This window comes from Biomphalaria glabrata, chromosome 3 (genome assembly GCF_947242115.1).
Source record: "Biomphalaria glabrata chromosome 3, xgBioGlab47.1, whole genome shotgun sequence".
Taxonomy (NCBI): Eukaryota; Metazoa; Mollusca; class Gastropoda; family Planorbidae; genus Biomphalaria; species Biomphalaria glabrata.
In genome coordinates this window covers 44657039-44673003 of record NC_074713.1, presented here as the reverse complement: position 1 = coordinate 44673003, position 15965 = coordinate 44657039, and the positions used below count along the sequence as shown (strand labels likewise).

Genomic DNA, 15965 nt, shown 5'->3' with positions numbered 1-15965 from the left:
CAAATACCTTCGAACACTCAAATATAAAGTTCAAGTGGACAAAATATTCACATCAACGTTAAAATGAGAAGATGTTGGTAATTGTGAGCATTTTACAATATCTCTGCTTAAAACGAAATCCGGAAAACTAAGCACTATAGGACTAGCCAAATGTAATAGGAAACTTTAAGCAAACAACATATTTCTCTGGAAAGCTAAATGAGTTCACCAAGAGAAGCATTTGTATTGGCATATGTTCGATTCATTGAATCATGAAACCTATGAAGATCTTTGCAGATAATTTTTATTAGTTTCTCCTTCACACTATTGTTTCAATGGTTTTTGTGTAACAAATTCGTACAAGTGCTCCTTCTTCCCTAGTGCCATTAGAGAATGGAATGGGTTGCCTGAATCAGTCAGGATAATATAAATATTATCAGAAAGTTTCTTAGTGTTTTTTGTTGTTGTTTTTTCGTCTTCATATATAGTGGAAAAACTTTCATCTAAACTATTCTAAACTGAGGATCATATTGAAGTTTTACTATTATACTGACTGTAGGCCTAAATCCGGTGTTCATTCTTTGTTTGGTAAATTCATGTAATACATATTAAATTTTATTTTGGTTAGATTCGATTTGATTTTCATTAATAAGTAGATTGATGTCTACGAGTTAGAAATCAGAGGATAAAAAAAAAACATTTTAAAAATGTATAATTAGCTAAGATTGGGGTCTTCCGAAAACAGGAAAACATGGTAAGGGGTCTACGAGACAAAAAAAGTTTGGGAACCACTGCTTTAGATTCTAGATCTAGAGTCTAAACTCTATATTTTGTGTTATCTAAATTCAAATATTAGATCTAATATTATTTTAGTAATTTTTCCACAACAGACTAGATCTACCAGTCATCGTCTACCAGATTTGTATTGTTCTGTTTCTTTCGACAAGACGACTTTATCTGCTGCAATTCCATGTTTTTATGTAGTCTGTTGTGTTTTGTTTTTGTTGTTATTCACAGAAAGAGATCTAGAGATTAGATCTATCTAGATCTATAGTCTTATCCGTTGGAACGTAATGCACAATTTTTCATTATGTTTCAACGCTGCTAAATTTATTACGTTAAGAGTATTAGTAAAGCAAAATCAAGTTTCTTTTTTAAATAAATCTAATTTTAATTCATTTTCGTCATTATTCTTTCGTAGAATGGCGGACCATAAAGATATAAAAGATGAGAAAGTCAGTCAAGTCAGTGATTTAATTTTGAGCGATACTGAAAATGAAAGTAAAAATTATAATAAAGAAAAAAGCTTAGAAATAGATCCAGATCTAGCCCAAAATATTTCAAACATTTCTCATGATGAAGATAGAGGAATAAGCGAGAATGGTGATGGAAATTATTATAAAGGAGCCAGTTCTTCACCACCGTTTCAAGGAATTGAAGAAAAGCCAAGTGTCACTTCAACTTGTGAGGAAAAAAACGAAAAACCTCCATTGCCTCCATCTATCACTGACACATCAAATAAATCTAGATCTATTTTATCTGAATACAGACATGAAACTAAAAATTTTAGCAATGATGACATTGACAGTAGTGAAAATAACCGATCTGGCAAGAAAGAAAAATATCAAGTTGAAAAAGGTAGCAACATTTTAAAAGAAATTTGCTTAAAATAATCTTTACACATTAAATCTAGATCTAGAGGAGGCTCTTATAGTTTGAACACCCCATCGGATTCTCCTTTCTAAACGGGTCGCTTTTTTTTGTTTGTAATTCATTTGTTTTTATGTTTGGAGCTAAAATCGACGATTCGGGACTGAGCATGTCCAATTTTAGATAAGTTCTGGTAATTTTGTTCCGTTTTTCCAAAGCAGATGGCAGTTATTTAGATTCTCGGTAACCATGTATGTTAAGCTGTTGTTTTAACCTCCCCCGGCAATTCATACCCATATAAGGGATGAAGGCTATATCATGAGCCTGATTGATCGTAGGCTGATGGGCATATCAAAATAAGCTTCCAAACATCTTTAGAAAGACATTCCAATCACATTTATACCGTTAGCTGTTAAATAAAATTAAAAAAGGGGGTGTCCAAACTAATAATAATGAATTCAGCTCATTCTCCTTTTTGAACACAGCAAAATCGTATTAAGAAATATTATTGGGATTAATAAATCTATGATTTTTTCAATGAATAAACATGACCTAGATAGAGATATCTAGAATATATAACTTATGAATGAAAGAAAAAGTGTGGGCTGCTAATTTGAAGCCAGAGACCATGCCCACTGCATGTGATCAAGCAAGATAAGCTGGCGGTAAGGAGAGGTATACACTCAGCGAGTAGTGTCACAAACTATCCAACAGGCAGTGGAGGGAAGGGGGAGAGAGTCATGAAAAGAATTATAAGCATCTATGGGAGGGAGGGGATGTTAAGGTGTCACAAAACGAACATCCAAATTATGAAAACAAGAAGAGGGTCCTTGGATGGGAGTTAAAAGAAAGACAGAGAGAAAATACAAGTAGCTTAGTAGAAAATATCATGTTTATTAAATTAAAATAATTAATTTATAGCTCTATAATCTATATAAATTTATTTCTGTCTGTTTCTACACATAGATTATATAGGTATTTAAATAAATAAACTTTACACGATATATATATATAAAGAGAGAAATAGAGAGAGTATATGAGGAAATAGACTATAAATACATATTGCAAAATTGAATCTACTTCTTTTACTACAATCTAAATAATTTTTAAGTAACACCGATATAATTTATTAGCAATTACATAGTGGTGTTCAACACCGGTGCTCACTGTTCAACTAAAGGAGAAAGCCCAAAAACTGCGTTCAAAATAGGAGCATGAAGTGACCTAATTTATTTTAAAATAAAATCTTGACTATGGGTGGTAAAACAAAGGAACACAGCTATTTTTATAGTCCTTTAGTTGCAGAATAAGAATCTGCTTTCAGTTTTTTTGTAAGTTAAACCTTCACCAAATAAAAAAATAAAATAAAAAATTGACCTAGTTCCCGAAAGTCGGTGTTCAGTTATAAGAATCTACCATAGTAATCTAGTAAAAGCAGGGCCAGAAATGAGGGAGGGTTGGTGGGGCTGTAGCTATAGTTACTTTATAGTATGTAAAAATTCATCAAAATCAGTGACTTTTCGGCAACAAAAAAATACACCACAAAGTTCCTTTCATTAATACTGTAAATTAGTTTTTGATAATTATTTTTTTGACATTTAACAAATTACTACATTCTTTGTTTCAAACAATTTTTTTTTGTTGGCAATCAATTTTTGAAAGACTTGAGACCTTCTAAGTGATAGTATATATAGAAAAATAATCTTATATATATATATATATATATATATATATATATATGTAATGTATTAATCTTATATATATATATGCGTAATGTATTATTACTAAGTTGCTGTTGAGCACAGTTGTAAATGTAAAATGTTTTACATGTTTTGGATGTTTTTTCTTATTTAAATCACTTTATTTTACATTGAAATCATTCAATATAATTTCTTTGGTTCAATAAGTATAAGAGATAAAGTTTGTCTGAATATTTCTTTTTTCTTAAACATTTTTTTTGTTTTCAGAAAAGTATTTGACCTTGAATCCTGAGGAAAAACGTAAACAGTACAAGTGTAAGAAATACATGACATTGGAAGAAATTCAAACCTGGCCTTCATATTTCCAAGAAAATTTATATTTTTTTGGTACGTTTGTTGTTTTTATTCTGTTATTTTAATGAATATTTATTTTTTATTCAAAGAGTTGATTGTTTCAAAATAAAGTGTGGGCTTTAACCTTGTGTAAAATCATCCATTTTCTTTGAGCAGCTGCTATCTCTAGTACATGTCTTTGTGCCACTTCCAAGTTGGTTTTACATATTTTTGTCTTGCCTTCTAATATCAGTGTTACTTTTAAAAAAGTCTTGTTCAGTTAAGAAGCTTGTTCAAGCTCATTCAATTTTATACATTATTTATTTCCTATGCCTACATCAGTTTAGTTGTACTAGCTGTTTGTAGCAACAAACTAACCACCAAGCCAAGCAGTAAACATCAAAATATATATCACAAAATACTTTTTTCAATAAATTGAAGCATGATAGAAAAGTACACTAATACGGTCATTGATTTTATTGACCCCATATCAATTTAATTGTCACACTATTACCTTTGTGGCGTTTGTGAGTGATTTAGATACATACCTAAATAAGCAAGAAGACTGCAAACATGCAGCTTCAAGTTAATTTATAAATATTAAAGGGAAACTCCAATGGTTTTGACAATTTTTGATATAATATGTGTTTTGATTTACAGATAATGAATATATATTATTCTTTTTTTAAAATTTGCAATAACAACTTAGTAATTGTAGTTTTTTCTGACATTTTTTCTGCGCATCCAAAACGATCAGTTTTTTACCAGGTTTCTATGTGACGTCACACTAACCTATTAATTTAATCTGTTGACTTATTGTATAACGGGAGACCATACAGTAAAGTTTACATTCTCATAAAAGAAATATATCTTTGTCTATGCAGTTAGATCTAGATCTTGTAAGCAAAGAAAAAAATGTGTGTTGAAAGTAGATTTACATGCTTGACTAACCACGGCAGTGTGTATTTTCTCGCCTGACCACTCAACACACACAAACACTATTGCTTGGTTGTCTAGTCATGACCGACTACACGTAGTCTGGACTAGCCTTACACTGACCACTTTGTTAGAATCAGTCAGACACACAATCTATTTACTATTTATGACAGGGAGGGAATTAGATGAAATTGTTACTTTTTTATCGAGTTGGTTATCCTAATGCTTTTAGATCTCTCTCTATATATAACTGTACCATAGCTCTGGACTAGGCTGTTACTAAGCCTAACAGCTACTGTAAGAATGAAGCGATACGATTGGTTAAATGTAGTTTCTCTTTCAGTATTATTGAGGGGAGTGACATACGCCTAACCTAAAACCAAAATCTCAAAGAACTCCGTTTTTTTTTTAGATGTCAAGAATTTACTGTCTAATTTATTAAATATAAATGTTTCTAAGAATTTAAATACAAAATGGTAAAATGTTTACGATTACAACTTTTTACGCAGAATTTAAATTTGTCAATAACTTAAATTTGAAAAACCATCGGAGTTTCCTTTTAAAGCCCTAATTTTTTTTTTTTTAATTGCTCTCCCTTTCATTTTTCTTAAAGTGGAACAGAACAAGATTTTCAGATTGATATATTAGATAGACATGTTCACAACTCAATCTGTCACATTGCTTGAGTCATAAGTTTTAATAAAATCTACATATTGTGTTTAATTATATTTTATTCTGTACATTTTTAGATTTTTTTAATACATACATAAGTAATCTAATAGTAAACATTTTTTTGTCCAGAGAAACACTGCCCAGTTGAAGAGACCAGCAACTTTGAAGTAAGACCTGATCTGAATGAAAAAATTTCATCTCTCCGTGTTGATATCACAAGTCTGGAAATAGATGCCATTGTCAATGCTGCTAATGAATCCTTGCTCGGTGGTGGAGGAGGTTAGTTGCTAAAACATAATTGCAGGGCATAGATTTTGTAATCCACATCACAAAGTATGCTGCTTAAAGATCAACACTTTTTTTAATTCTTAAAAAGGTTTATTTATATGTTTAAAGTATTTATTGTTAACAGTAGCTCTACTGTAATATTTTTACACCTTGATACTATTAGGATTTTTAATAAATTGGTTTCATTATATTAAGCACCTTTTGCAGTCTTTTTGTAGACAGTATCGACATTATATTGCCATGGCCCTTTTCCTAATAAGTCTCCTTTTATTATATTGTTTTAGTTAAGCTTCACTTTATAACATTTCAGGGAACATCTTTGACAGGACAAGTTTAATTTATTTACAGTTTTTATATAACTTTTTACTTAGTTTAATACATTATTTAAATCTCTTTAGTGTCATAAAAAAAAAAAAATTTGTTGCTGTAGATAACATAAATACTCAAGACTAAGCTATTTGTCTGTAAAAAAAAAAAAAAAACTGATTTTTTTTGGAGGGGTGATAGATATTCATTAGTCAAAGCATATTTGTCAACCTTCACTTGACTGTTGACTGTTTTGTTTACTATCAAATATGGTTAATTATTTTGCTTATATATGTTGTAGCTAACTCTTTAATTTACCTCATTTTGAAAAAAATAATTTGGTTAATTTTTTATTTTTTTTAAACATTCACAGTCATTCTTGACTTGACTATATAAACATATTTCTGACAGTTGATGGAGCTATTCACAGTGCTGCTGGCCCATATTTGGTCCAAGAATGTGCAACACTCAATGGCTGTCAGACTGGAGAAGCCAAAATAACTGGGGGGTACAAACTTCCATCCAAATGTAAGTGCAATCAGTAAAAATAAAGAGATATTCTTGCAATAATAAACCAATGGATGTAAGGGATGGATCAATCAAGTTTATTAATTTACCTAAATGATGAATTAGATTTAATCATTGTGTATGAAAAGGGGACATACACAAAAATTAAACTTACTAATTTCAGATCTTGTGACCAATTGGGCAGGTAATATAAAGGTAATCGTTTTCTATGGCCAAGGTTTAATGAGGGTGTCATGTGGCCAGTACAATCAACCACTTTTACTTTTCCCAGTTAAAGTTGGGTTGACTCATGGAATCCTGGAAATCCCAATATTCAAAATCCCAGTCTTCACTGACATTTGAACCCTAGACCCCTCGTTTCGGTATCCAAGCTCTTTATCATTCAGCCTCCACACCCCAGACCTATTTAGTTGCATACAGCATACTGTAAAGCTTGTCATTGCATTGAACACATTTTATTGAACTTAAACATAGAGTTATTCATTTGTGTTCCATAACTTCATTTATGAAGGAATCTGTAGTTAGTTCGTAGACAAATGGCATTAAATTATCTAATGAATCTAATCTTTGTGAAGTCTCTAGAGTTCACCATTTCTGAAATATATAGAATATGGCAAGTGCTTTATCTCAGGTATTGCCATTCACCTGATTAAAACTGATGAATCAAAGCTCCCAACTGGGGTATAAAATACAAACAATTCATTCATGGGATTTGAGCCCTACAGGATTAGATTGGAAAGCTTCTCATACACTCAGCAATTCTTTGCCTAAAATGTTTTAAAATGTTGTTGCCCCACCCCCCTTTGTTTTTTTTTTTCAATTTATGGATTAGGAGTATTTTTAGGATATAACGATTACAAATCATATATTTTCCTCGTCGACAAAACAATCTAGATTATTGTACATGACGCAACTGAGATAATTTATAATCTATCTACAAACACACATATATTTATATATATGCATGTATCTTATTTGAAGATGTAATACACACTGTTGGACCCAGGGGAGAGAAACCAAAAAAGCTAGAAGAATGTTACAAGAACTCTTTGGATCTTTTGAAAGCAAATAATCTGAAATCTATTGTAAGATATTTATCATTATTTTTTAGTTATACAAAAAAACAATTAAGTTTCTTATTTATTTAGATTGATAAGAAATGTGCATTGTAGTCTGTACTTAACTTTCTTGCTTATAGCTTCAATCTTAATTCAGTGTTTCCTAAACTTTTTCTTTAACGGAACACTTCGCACATTCTGAGATTTTAGTGGAACACTTCGCACATTCTGAGATTTTAGTGGAACACTTCGCACATTCTGAGATTTTAGTGGAACACTGATTAAGTTGGAATATTTTCTAATTGTTTAAATAAAATAACAATTATAAACCTTATTCTAAATTTAGCCTTACTATTTTATTTATTTACAGGTATAAAAATACATTGGATAAACATATTAAAGTAATCCGGCATAATGATCATATTCTTTGATATTACATATACTATTAATATGCTGAATTGTAATATCTGGTATTGGTTTAAGCCTTTTTCTATACTTTTACTTTGTTGTAACATAATAATAAAAAAATCCTGCATCGCACAAATAATTTTGTAGGAAATGGAAGTAAAATGATGATAATTATCTTCATCAAACTCCATTAGGGTTAAGGCTTGAGCAGTTCTAAACCTTGCTGTGTATATCTCACCATACAGGTCGAGGGATGGTGTTGATGGATTAAGTTCAGCCTCTTGCACTCAGGTGTTCTGAAAAGGGCTAATGTTATGGGTGCCTCTGACTCACCCTGGCTAACTCTCACTCTCAAATGGTGCACTTTTGTGGATTAAATTCTGCCCATCTGAGTAAAGTAACAATAACTTGTTTTGGAATATTTTGCTACTCAGAAATCATTGAATGTTAGATCTTTGTTTCTAATTGGAGATATAATATAGATCAGTCCAAAGTTAATAGTGATGTTGATATAGTTTTTATTTTCTGCTACCGAGAAGAGCTTTATAAAATATTTTTTTTCTTGTCTAATTAGTTCAATAATTTGTGGAACATCTATCCAAACCTTATGGAACCCTAGTTTTCCACAGAACACAGTTTGGGAAACACTGTTTTTAATTAATATTTATTTATAAATTATTTACATCTATGGACATCTTTTATTCTAGGCATTCCCTTGCATATCTACTGGGATATTTGGTGAGTGCTTATTAGCATTGTTTTCTATATTATTTTGAATTCCATTTACTTGATACATTGTACTTAATCTTAAGGCCTAAAATATTCAGACACTTAAATCTTTTGCAAAGTATTTTGTCAGTACTTAAAACTAAATAACCAACCCCACTCATTTAACCAAATAATCAACAAATATATATATATATCGCTTGTAGGCGCTTCCCTGACCGAGATGCTTCTGACTTGAGACTTCGTTTGTTTAATTTAATAACACTCATTCAAACTAATTTCAGTAAAAAGCTAATCATCTCGTATGATATGTAGTTGATGAATCCTTTTTTAGATGTACTTTTTTATAGTTGCTGCTGGAAGTAAAGAAGTAGCTTACTACTTTTATATTTAAATTATGCTTGACTGTGTTTACTGTGGCGCTCCATTTGTTGCTTTCTATGGCATTTTTAAATATTTTAAAAATATATAGGCAAGAGATATTTGACTCTTTTTGTGTCTTTCCTTCTCAGGCTATCCCAATGAAAGAGCTGCAAAGGTTGCTTTGAACACAATTAGGCAATGGCTTGAAACAGAAGAATATGGGGCAAAGGTAAAGTGTGTTGTTGCTATTAATAGTTATAACTCATGTTTTGCAAAATAACTTAATCATGTGATGATAGGTTTTGCCAGATATTTCCCCATTGTTTCATCATGTGCCCTATAGAAATGTTTAACTGTATTAAACTATTTACTTACTACAAGTAATAAAAAAAAGTAAAGTTCCCCTTTCAGACCATGTGATCTCTGGAGAAGATTATGTAAAGGTCATTTGTTTCTGTGGCCTAAGGTTAACAAGGATGTCTTGTGGCCAGCACAGCGACCAACTGCCTTTACTTTTCCCCAACTAATATCAGGTACCTATTAGAGCTGGGTGTAGTCAGAGGCGCTCTAAAATCTCGAAAAAAAAAATCCCAGTCTTCACCGTGATTCGAACTGGGACCTCTGGTTCAGAAGCCAAGCGCTTTACCACTCAGCCACCATTCCCCCTTACTACAACCAATATGTCCTAAAATTATTTGTTAAAAAAAAATTAAAAGGACTTTCTTGTTTCTCCTCTTCTTTTAGTTTGTCTTTTATGATTGTACACCTGTATTTGTCAAGAATTATTTTAATTTAGAGAGCAACAGATTTTTTTTTTGTTATTTGTATTTGAGGAATGGAGGCTGAAAAGTAAAGTGTTTAGCTTCTGAACCAAGGAAATCTCTAGTTCCAATCCTAGTGAAGACTGGGATTGTGAACTTTAGGATTTTTAGGACACTCCTGAGTCCACCCTACTTTAATGGGTACCCAACATATTTTTGAAAGTAATGGCTCTTGATTATTGCGCTGCCCACATGACAGTCCTGTTAAACGTTATAATGGAAACAGATGAGCTTTACATCATCTTTTCCCATAGATTGCTTGAGTTGAAAGACTTACCTTTACTTTTTTACAAAGCTTATATCAACTCACTCTGTCTGTCTGGTAAAAAGTTTGTGCGCATTATTTCTCCAACACCCAATCTTGGATCAAGCTGAAATTTTGCCCAATTATTTCTTTTACCTGACAACACTAGAATTAATTTAAAAAATTAACCAATCAGTTAATATCAACTATTGGTAATTAATTATTTTGTTTGGTATCTCGAACAGGAAATAGTACTTGACTGGTGGTATAAGCTTTATAGGTCACTGCGCTAAATTGAAACAAACAATATATAACTATACAATCTTCTCCAGTCATAAGTACCTTACTAGCAGAGTGGTTTGCATGTCTGCCAGAGGAGGCAAGAGCCATAACATGTTGCGAATTCAGGTCTTTCCCTTTTTTTTTTTTTTTAAATGCTTTTAAAAACCAATTATGTAAAAAATCCATTCAGATATCCCTTTCTTTCTCCCCCCCCCCCCCCCCCCTCCCTTTTCCCAACTGGTCCAGATAAGTGATAGGATCATATCATATTGAGAAAGCTAAAAGCTAGAAATTGCGCTAAATAAAATTAATTGGTAAAAATATTTCTAATTGCACAGATTTATTCTTGTTAGTCTAGATCTATTACAATGACTGATCCAAACTAATTGATTTAACTATACTTAATATAAGCTTTGTTTTTTAAAAAGTATTTCTTGTATTTTGCTTGTTAAAATTTGTATTTAGATAACACAGGCCTTTTTCAGATGATAACATACAGCCAGTAGGAAGAGTTTGTAATGAAATTTTCATAGTCTGCAGTTTTGTCTAATCAGCATATGTTTGTAATTGAAATGACTCCTAGGCCTTGACCTTGACATGTCAATTGCTTTAAAACCTTTTTAAGCCAAAGTATCCCATAATCTACACTTAGTTCTAGCATTGGCTCTCAAATGTTCTGTTCAGTAAAGTCAGATCTAAAACAAAATTGCCAACTAAATCAAAGTTGTTTGTGTGCTTTGGCATACTATGCTATAGTGTTACTGTGCAAGTCTTTGTTAAACAAAGAATTTATAAAAAAGATCACGAGGAAGGCTGAAAGGTAAAAGCAAGACATGAGATGACTTATATGCAGTTACATAAATTTGAACAAAACTACTTACTAGCATTAGGAAGGAGACAAGAGAGGCAGTCGGCAATTTTAGATTGAATAGTCCACATTAAGTGTCATGTCCTCGTGTGTGGCACACCCATATATAGTTCGTCCATCGTGGTTCAATGATGACCACTTTGTCATCCAGGGGGCTGAGGGCTTTGCACTGGGGTTTTATGCCTCCTCATGTGGCTGGTGAGACCTATGTGAGCCCGGAATGTTCGGCCGCACACTGGGCAGGTTATTCCAGCTGGAGCTAGTGTCGTTTGTCTTGCTTTTCTTTTCTGGCGTTTTTCTTCTGCCAGCATTGTTCTTTTTTCCTCAGCAACCTGTGCGCCAGTTTTCACAGCGCGACGCCATGATGCTCTGTCATGTGCCTCTGTCTCCCAGGTGCCAGGGTCTATGCTGAACGCCTTCAGAGAAGCTTTGAGGGTGTCCCTGAAGCGCTTTCTTTGCCTACCTTGCGAGCGCTTTCCTTCGCACACCCAAGATTATATGGGGAAAACATGCCTGTTAGGGCTGCATTGAGCTAAAAAATAATTACCTTTTTAAATTATTGTGTTTCTCTTCAATAACATGAGCTAGATGGGCATTAGTATTTTACATGTCACACTTTTCAGAAGAAAAGAGATGAAGGGAATACAACTTAAGCCAAAATTTTTTATTGTAAAGGAAACACATTTTTTAAAAATAGATTGTGTACCTGATATTTACTCTTGAGATTTCAGACAATACCTGATAGCTGGCAAAGCATTGCCAAATTTGTATAAAAGTATTTTTCAGGACTTACTTAAAGAATATTGTAACAAATGTCAGTATTCAGGCTCTCTGCAAACCGCACCATACGTCACAACAAATTTAAAGAACTTGACAACTCAGGGCTCCAAAGTAATGTAACAGTTTAATGTCAAATACATCACAGCCAATACTGTACTATTGGCAACAACATAACACTGACTGTACAAAACCCTTGCCTCCCGGACAGACTTCACACTGTGCTGTTTCTGACATCACCTCATACTGGTGATATTTGCGAGGTAACGGGAAGTCACTTGACTCTGACACCTTCACTTTTATATAGGGTCCCTGCTGGCCTTCTAGAACCAGACAGAACATCACTCGACCATTCTGGTTGATCACATGACTACATCTCCCTGTGATGCTTCTAAGCTCTATTCACTCTAGATGTTTCTACATACTTCGCCAGTCATCGCAGTTGATCGTCTTGGCTCGTCATAGTTGACCGCTCGTCTAGCGCTGGCGTGGGGCGATTTGTGTCGGCTGACTACACACATACCACCACCCCCATCTGTGTCACCACCAGGTTTATAACAATATGCTAAGTTTTTAAGTTTACATTGTATATGGTAATTAAAAAAGAGCTAATAATGTTCATTTTCACTGTGTTATTTTGTTTTATCAGGTTGATCGTATCATACTGTGCCTTTTTCTACCCAAAGATGTAGATATCTACAACAAATATTTACAAGTGTACTTCCCAATTAAAAAGCTCAAAGACTCAGCCACAGATGTAGTACCAGAGTTAACATCATGTCATACTAAAGGCACAACTTCTGGTGCTACTATTGGTAAAGATGCTGAAAATGCTAAAGATACAACCACAAGACCTAGGGAAGGTACAAATTCAGAAGAAACTTCAAGTTCTACTAAAAATAAAGATTCAAATGCTCTTGGCGACATCACTTCAAGTTCTGCCAAAAATAATTTAAATGTCCCTGATGAAACCATGTCAAGTTCTGCCAAAAATAAAAATTCCAATGCTCCCAAGGACACTTTAAGTTCTTCAAAAAAAAAAAGTTCAAAAGCTCCAGATAACACCACTTCAGGTTCTGGCAAAAATACAAATTCAAATGCCCCTGATAACACCACTTCAGGTTCTGCCAAAAATAAAAATTCAAATGCTCCCAAGGACAACACTTTAAGTTCTCCAAAAAAAAAAAATTCAAATGCCCCTGATAACACCACTTCAGGTTCTGCCAAAAATACTAATTCAAATGCTCCCAAGGACAAGACTTTAAGTTCTCCAAAAAAAAAAAGTTCAAATGCTCCTGACAACACCAGCTCAAGTTCTGCCAAAAATACAAATGTAAATACTCCTGGGGACACTACTTCAGGTTCTAGAAAAGATAAAACTTTGGGTGCCAGTAAAGAAGGACCCTCTGTTGATACTGCAGAAAAAGATCCAGGTACTATCTGTGGTCGTAAGATGTTTATTCTATTACCCTGTTCTGTTTTGATGTTGGCTTTCTCCTTATACTATTTTGATTTTCAATGTTTTGTGAATCTTTCTTAAATTTAACTTATTTTAATATAACTATTTAACTTTTGAATTACTTTATCATTGTATATATTTATTTTTTATATAACTAATGTCATGCTGGAATGTGTAATATTAAGTGATTAGAAAATAACAATATTGTTTCTAGATGGAACAATATAGTCAAATCATTTGTAGTACTAATCCAACTTACACTTTGTGTTATATTAGAATACTGCATTTCTTTGTGCAATCAAGAAATAAACTAAAATTATTCTAACATTCTAAAATCTGCTTTGTTTGTTTAAAGAAATAGCTGACAGCAGCCATTTCAGATACTTATGTTTGATATGGTTTTGTTGTGTTATCATGTTCTTTTTTTTTTAGTAGACTTTTACATTTTGTTATTTTTTATTATTTATTATTGCTAACAGCTTGTTATTGAACTCTTGATTTTATATTTCATCATTTTGTGTGCTTCATTTTTTAAGACAATATCTATGTCAGTGCCATGTGTTGAACAGACCTGTACATCTCTAGTAACTGATGTAGCTATTGAAGTGCTCATTACAATGGACATTTTTTTCATTGAGATTTAGTGGTCATTTGGGCGGATGTTAAAAAGGCCATCTATTTCTGTGGCTAACAGTGAATGGGGGTGTCATGTGGTCAGCCATTTGTTCATCTTCACTTTCCCCCAAAATGCCATGTACAAATTAGAGATGGGTGAACTCAAGTTGTCCTAATAATCCAGCAATCCCAATCACTAAAGACCCCTTGCTAAGGAAGCCAAGAGCTTCATCACACTGCTGGCTCACCCCAAAAGGTGCATTTTTTTTTATATGTATTAAGTGCTAATCTCTGTAGTCCAGCTATAGTTGATGTAAATAAACAGAAGAACTATTTGCAATAAATAAAGTAACATGAGATTTGTTTCAACTTTTGAAATCCTCATTTGTCATGTGGCATGAATGATTGAGTCCACTGTGAGAGTCCAGCCTTGACTAATATTGAACAGTTGCCTAACATCTATTGGGGGAAAGTGAAAGTGTCTAGTCAGTGTGTTGTCTATACAACATTCTCAGTGGCATTGCAAGAACAACCCGTGAAGGTGGCATTCCTATAGGTCTCAAAGATAGCTTTTTTTTTTTCTTTACTGCTGTATATACAAGTTAAACCAACAGTTGCTGCAATACATCTTAACATCTTATGTAATCTGTGATTTTAATCCATTTCTTTATTGAACCTTATTATTATTAATTATTCTTATAATCATTCTTACAATTTCTGATTTTTAATATTCAGTTCATAATTTAGTGTAAATTTTAGTTTGATATAGTTAACTCCATGCTTAATATTATATTTTTAGATGCTTATTTTGTATTCAATAAACCAAATTTTGTGTAGTTTTGACTTTGCGACAAAGTTCCATAAAGTGAAAGAAACCTAATTTAACATTTGCAGAACCTAAAGAGAATAGTGAAGAGACAGAGAAACAGAATGCTGAAAACAAAAAGTTGAGCTAAAAGGCTGGTTGTATTGGAGTTTGAACTCTGTTTAGAGTAACTGGATCTTAGAGACAAATGTATTTTAATATAACCTGGAATTTACATTTGTAATACTTTTGTTTTCTTATGTAGTTTTTACATTTTAAATTTTGTTTATAAATGAATGTAATATTTTATAATATAATGTTAAAGAATCAACCTATGAGAAAAAAATCTTGAAAAATGTCAAAAGACTTCTCTGACTATATAAAGAAAATTTTTTTTTTAGCATGGCCAATTTTTTTTTATTGTTTGTTATATTACTATTGCTATTTTGGTTTTGGCCATTTTCATCCTCAATGTGGATTTACTTATTTTCTAAAATTAAAATCTGTAAGTTGAAATCATTATAAACTCTTTCTTTCCTAATAGACAATACCATAGTTGATTTGACCTCATTAAATTAAATTAATGTTTAATTTTATAAACTTTATTTTGTGTTATACAAAAAGAGCATGCATTCTTCTTTTACCAAATATAACATTTTCTGATAACAAACGACAAAGCCATTGAAGCTTAATCATAACAGGAGAGTGAAATAGTAATGAGCAAAATGAAGAATTCAGTCGAAGTATAGAAAAATAATTACAGAGAGAAAGAGTTCTTTTATGCTTACCTTGTATGCTTACAGTCTAAGGTAATAAAATAATCTTAGCAATACAATTGCTTTTATTTTCACAATAGCGTACTACATTCATGTAAATTAATACACTTACTGGAAAGTATCTCAACACATTACTTACTAATAATAGCAAGCTTTCAAAGGAACACCTTTATAGCCACTAACCCTCTGTATTAGCTCCATCATTGTGTTTTATCATGAGTGTGTTACTTTAATAGGGCACAATTAGACTTTGCAGTTATCATTGTGTATGTTGATGAGATTAAATGTATCTTATATTTGACAAAGTTTAATCTTATCTTAGCAAAGTCATGTGAAACCCAGATTTAACTTCTAAGAGAATTCATTTATAA

General features: G+C 32.3%; 1 protein-coding gene across 3 annotated transcripts; it reads left to right on the top strand.

The window, feature by feature from the left end:
- The first annotated feature begins 958 nt into the window (after positions 1-958).
- LOC106050144 (ADP-ribose glycohydrolase MACROD2-like) lies at positions 959-15423 on the top strand. Of its 3 annotated transcripts, none has more exons than XM_056022238.1 (9): positions 959-1049; positions 1181-1617; positions 3597-3716; positions 5400-5549; positions 6276-6392; positions 7374-7477; positions 8566-8596; positions 9097-9176; positions 12589-15423. In XM_056022238.1, the coding sequence occupies exons 2-9, from the start codon at positions 1182-1184 to the stop codon at positions 13477-13479; spliced, it is 1929 nt and encodes a 642-aa protein (XP_055878213.1). In that variant the 5' UTR covers positions 959-1049; position 1181; the 3' UTR covers positions 13480-15423. The 3 variants fall into 3 exon arrangements, with proteins under 3 accessions (XP_055878213.1, XP_055878212.1, XP_013060542.2); XM_056022237.1 differs by having other exon boundaries at positions 976-1617; positions 12589-13372; positions 14908-15423; XM_013205088.2 differs by having other exon boundaries at positions 976-1617.
- Positions 15424-15965: the final 542 nt, after the last annotated feature.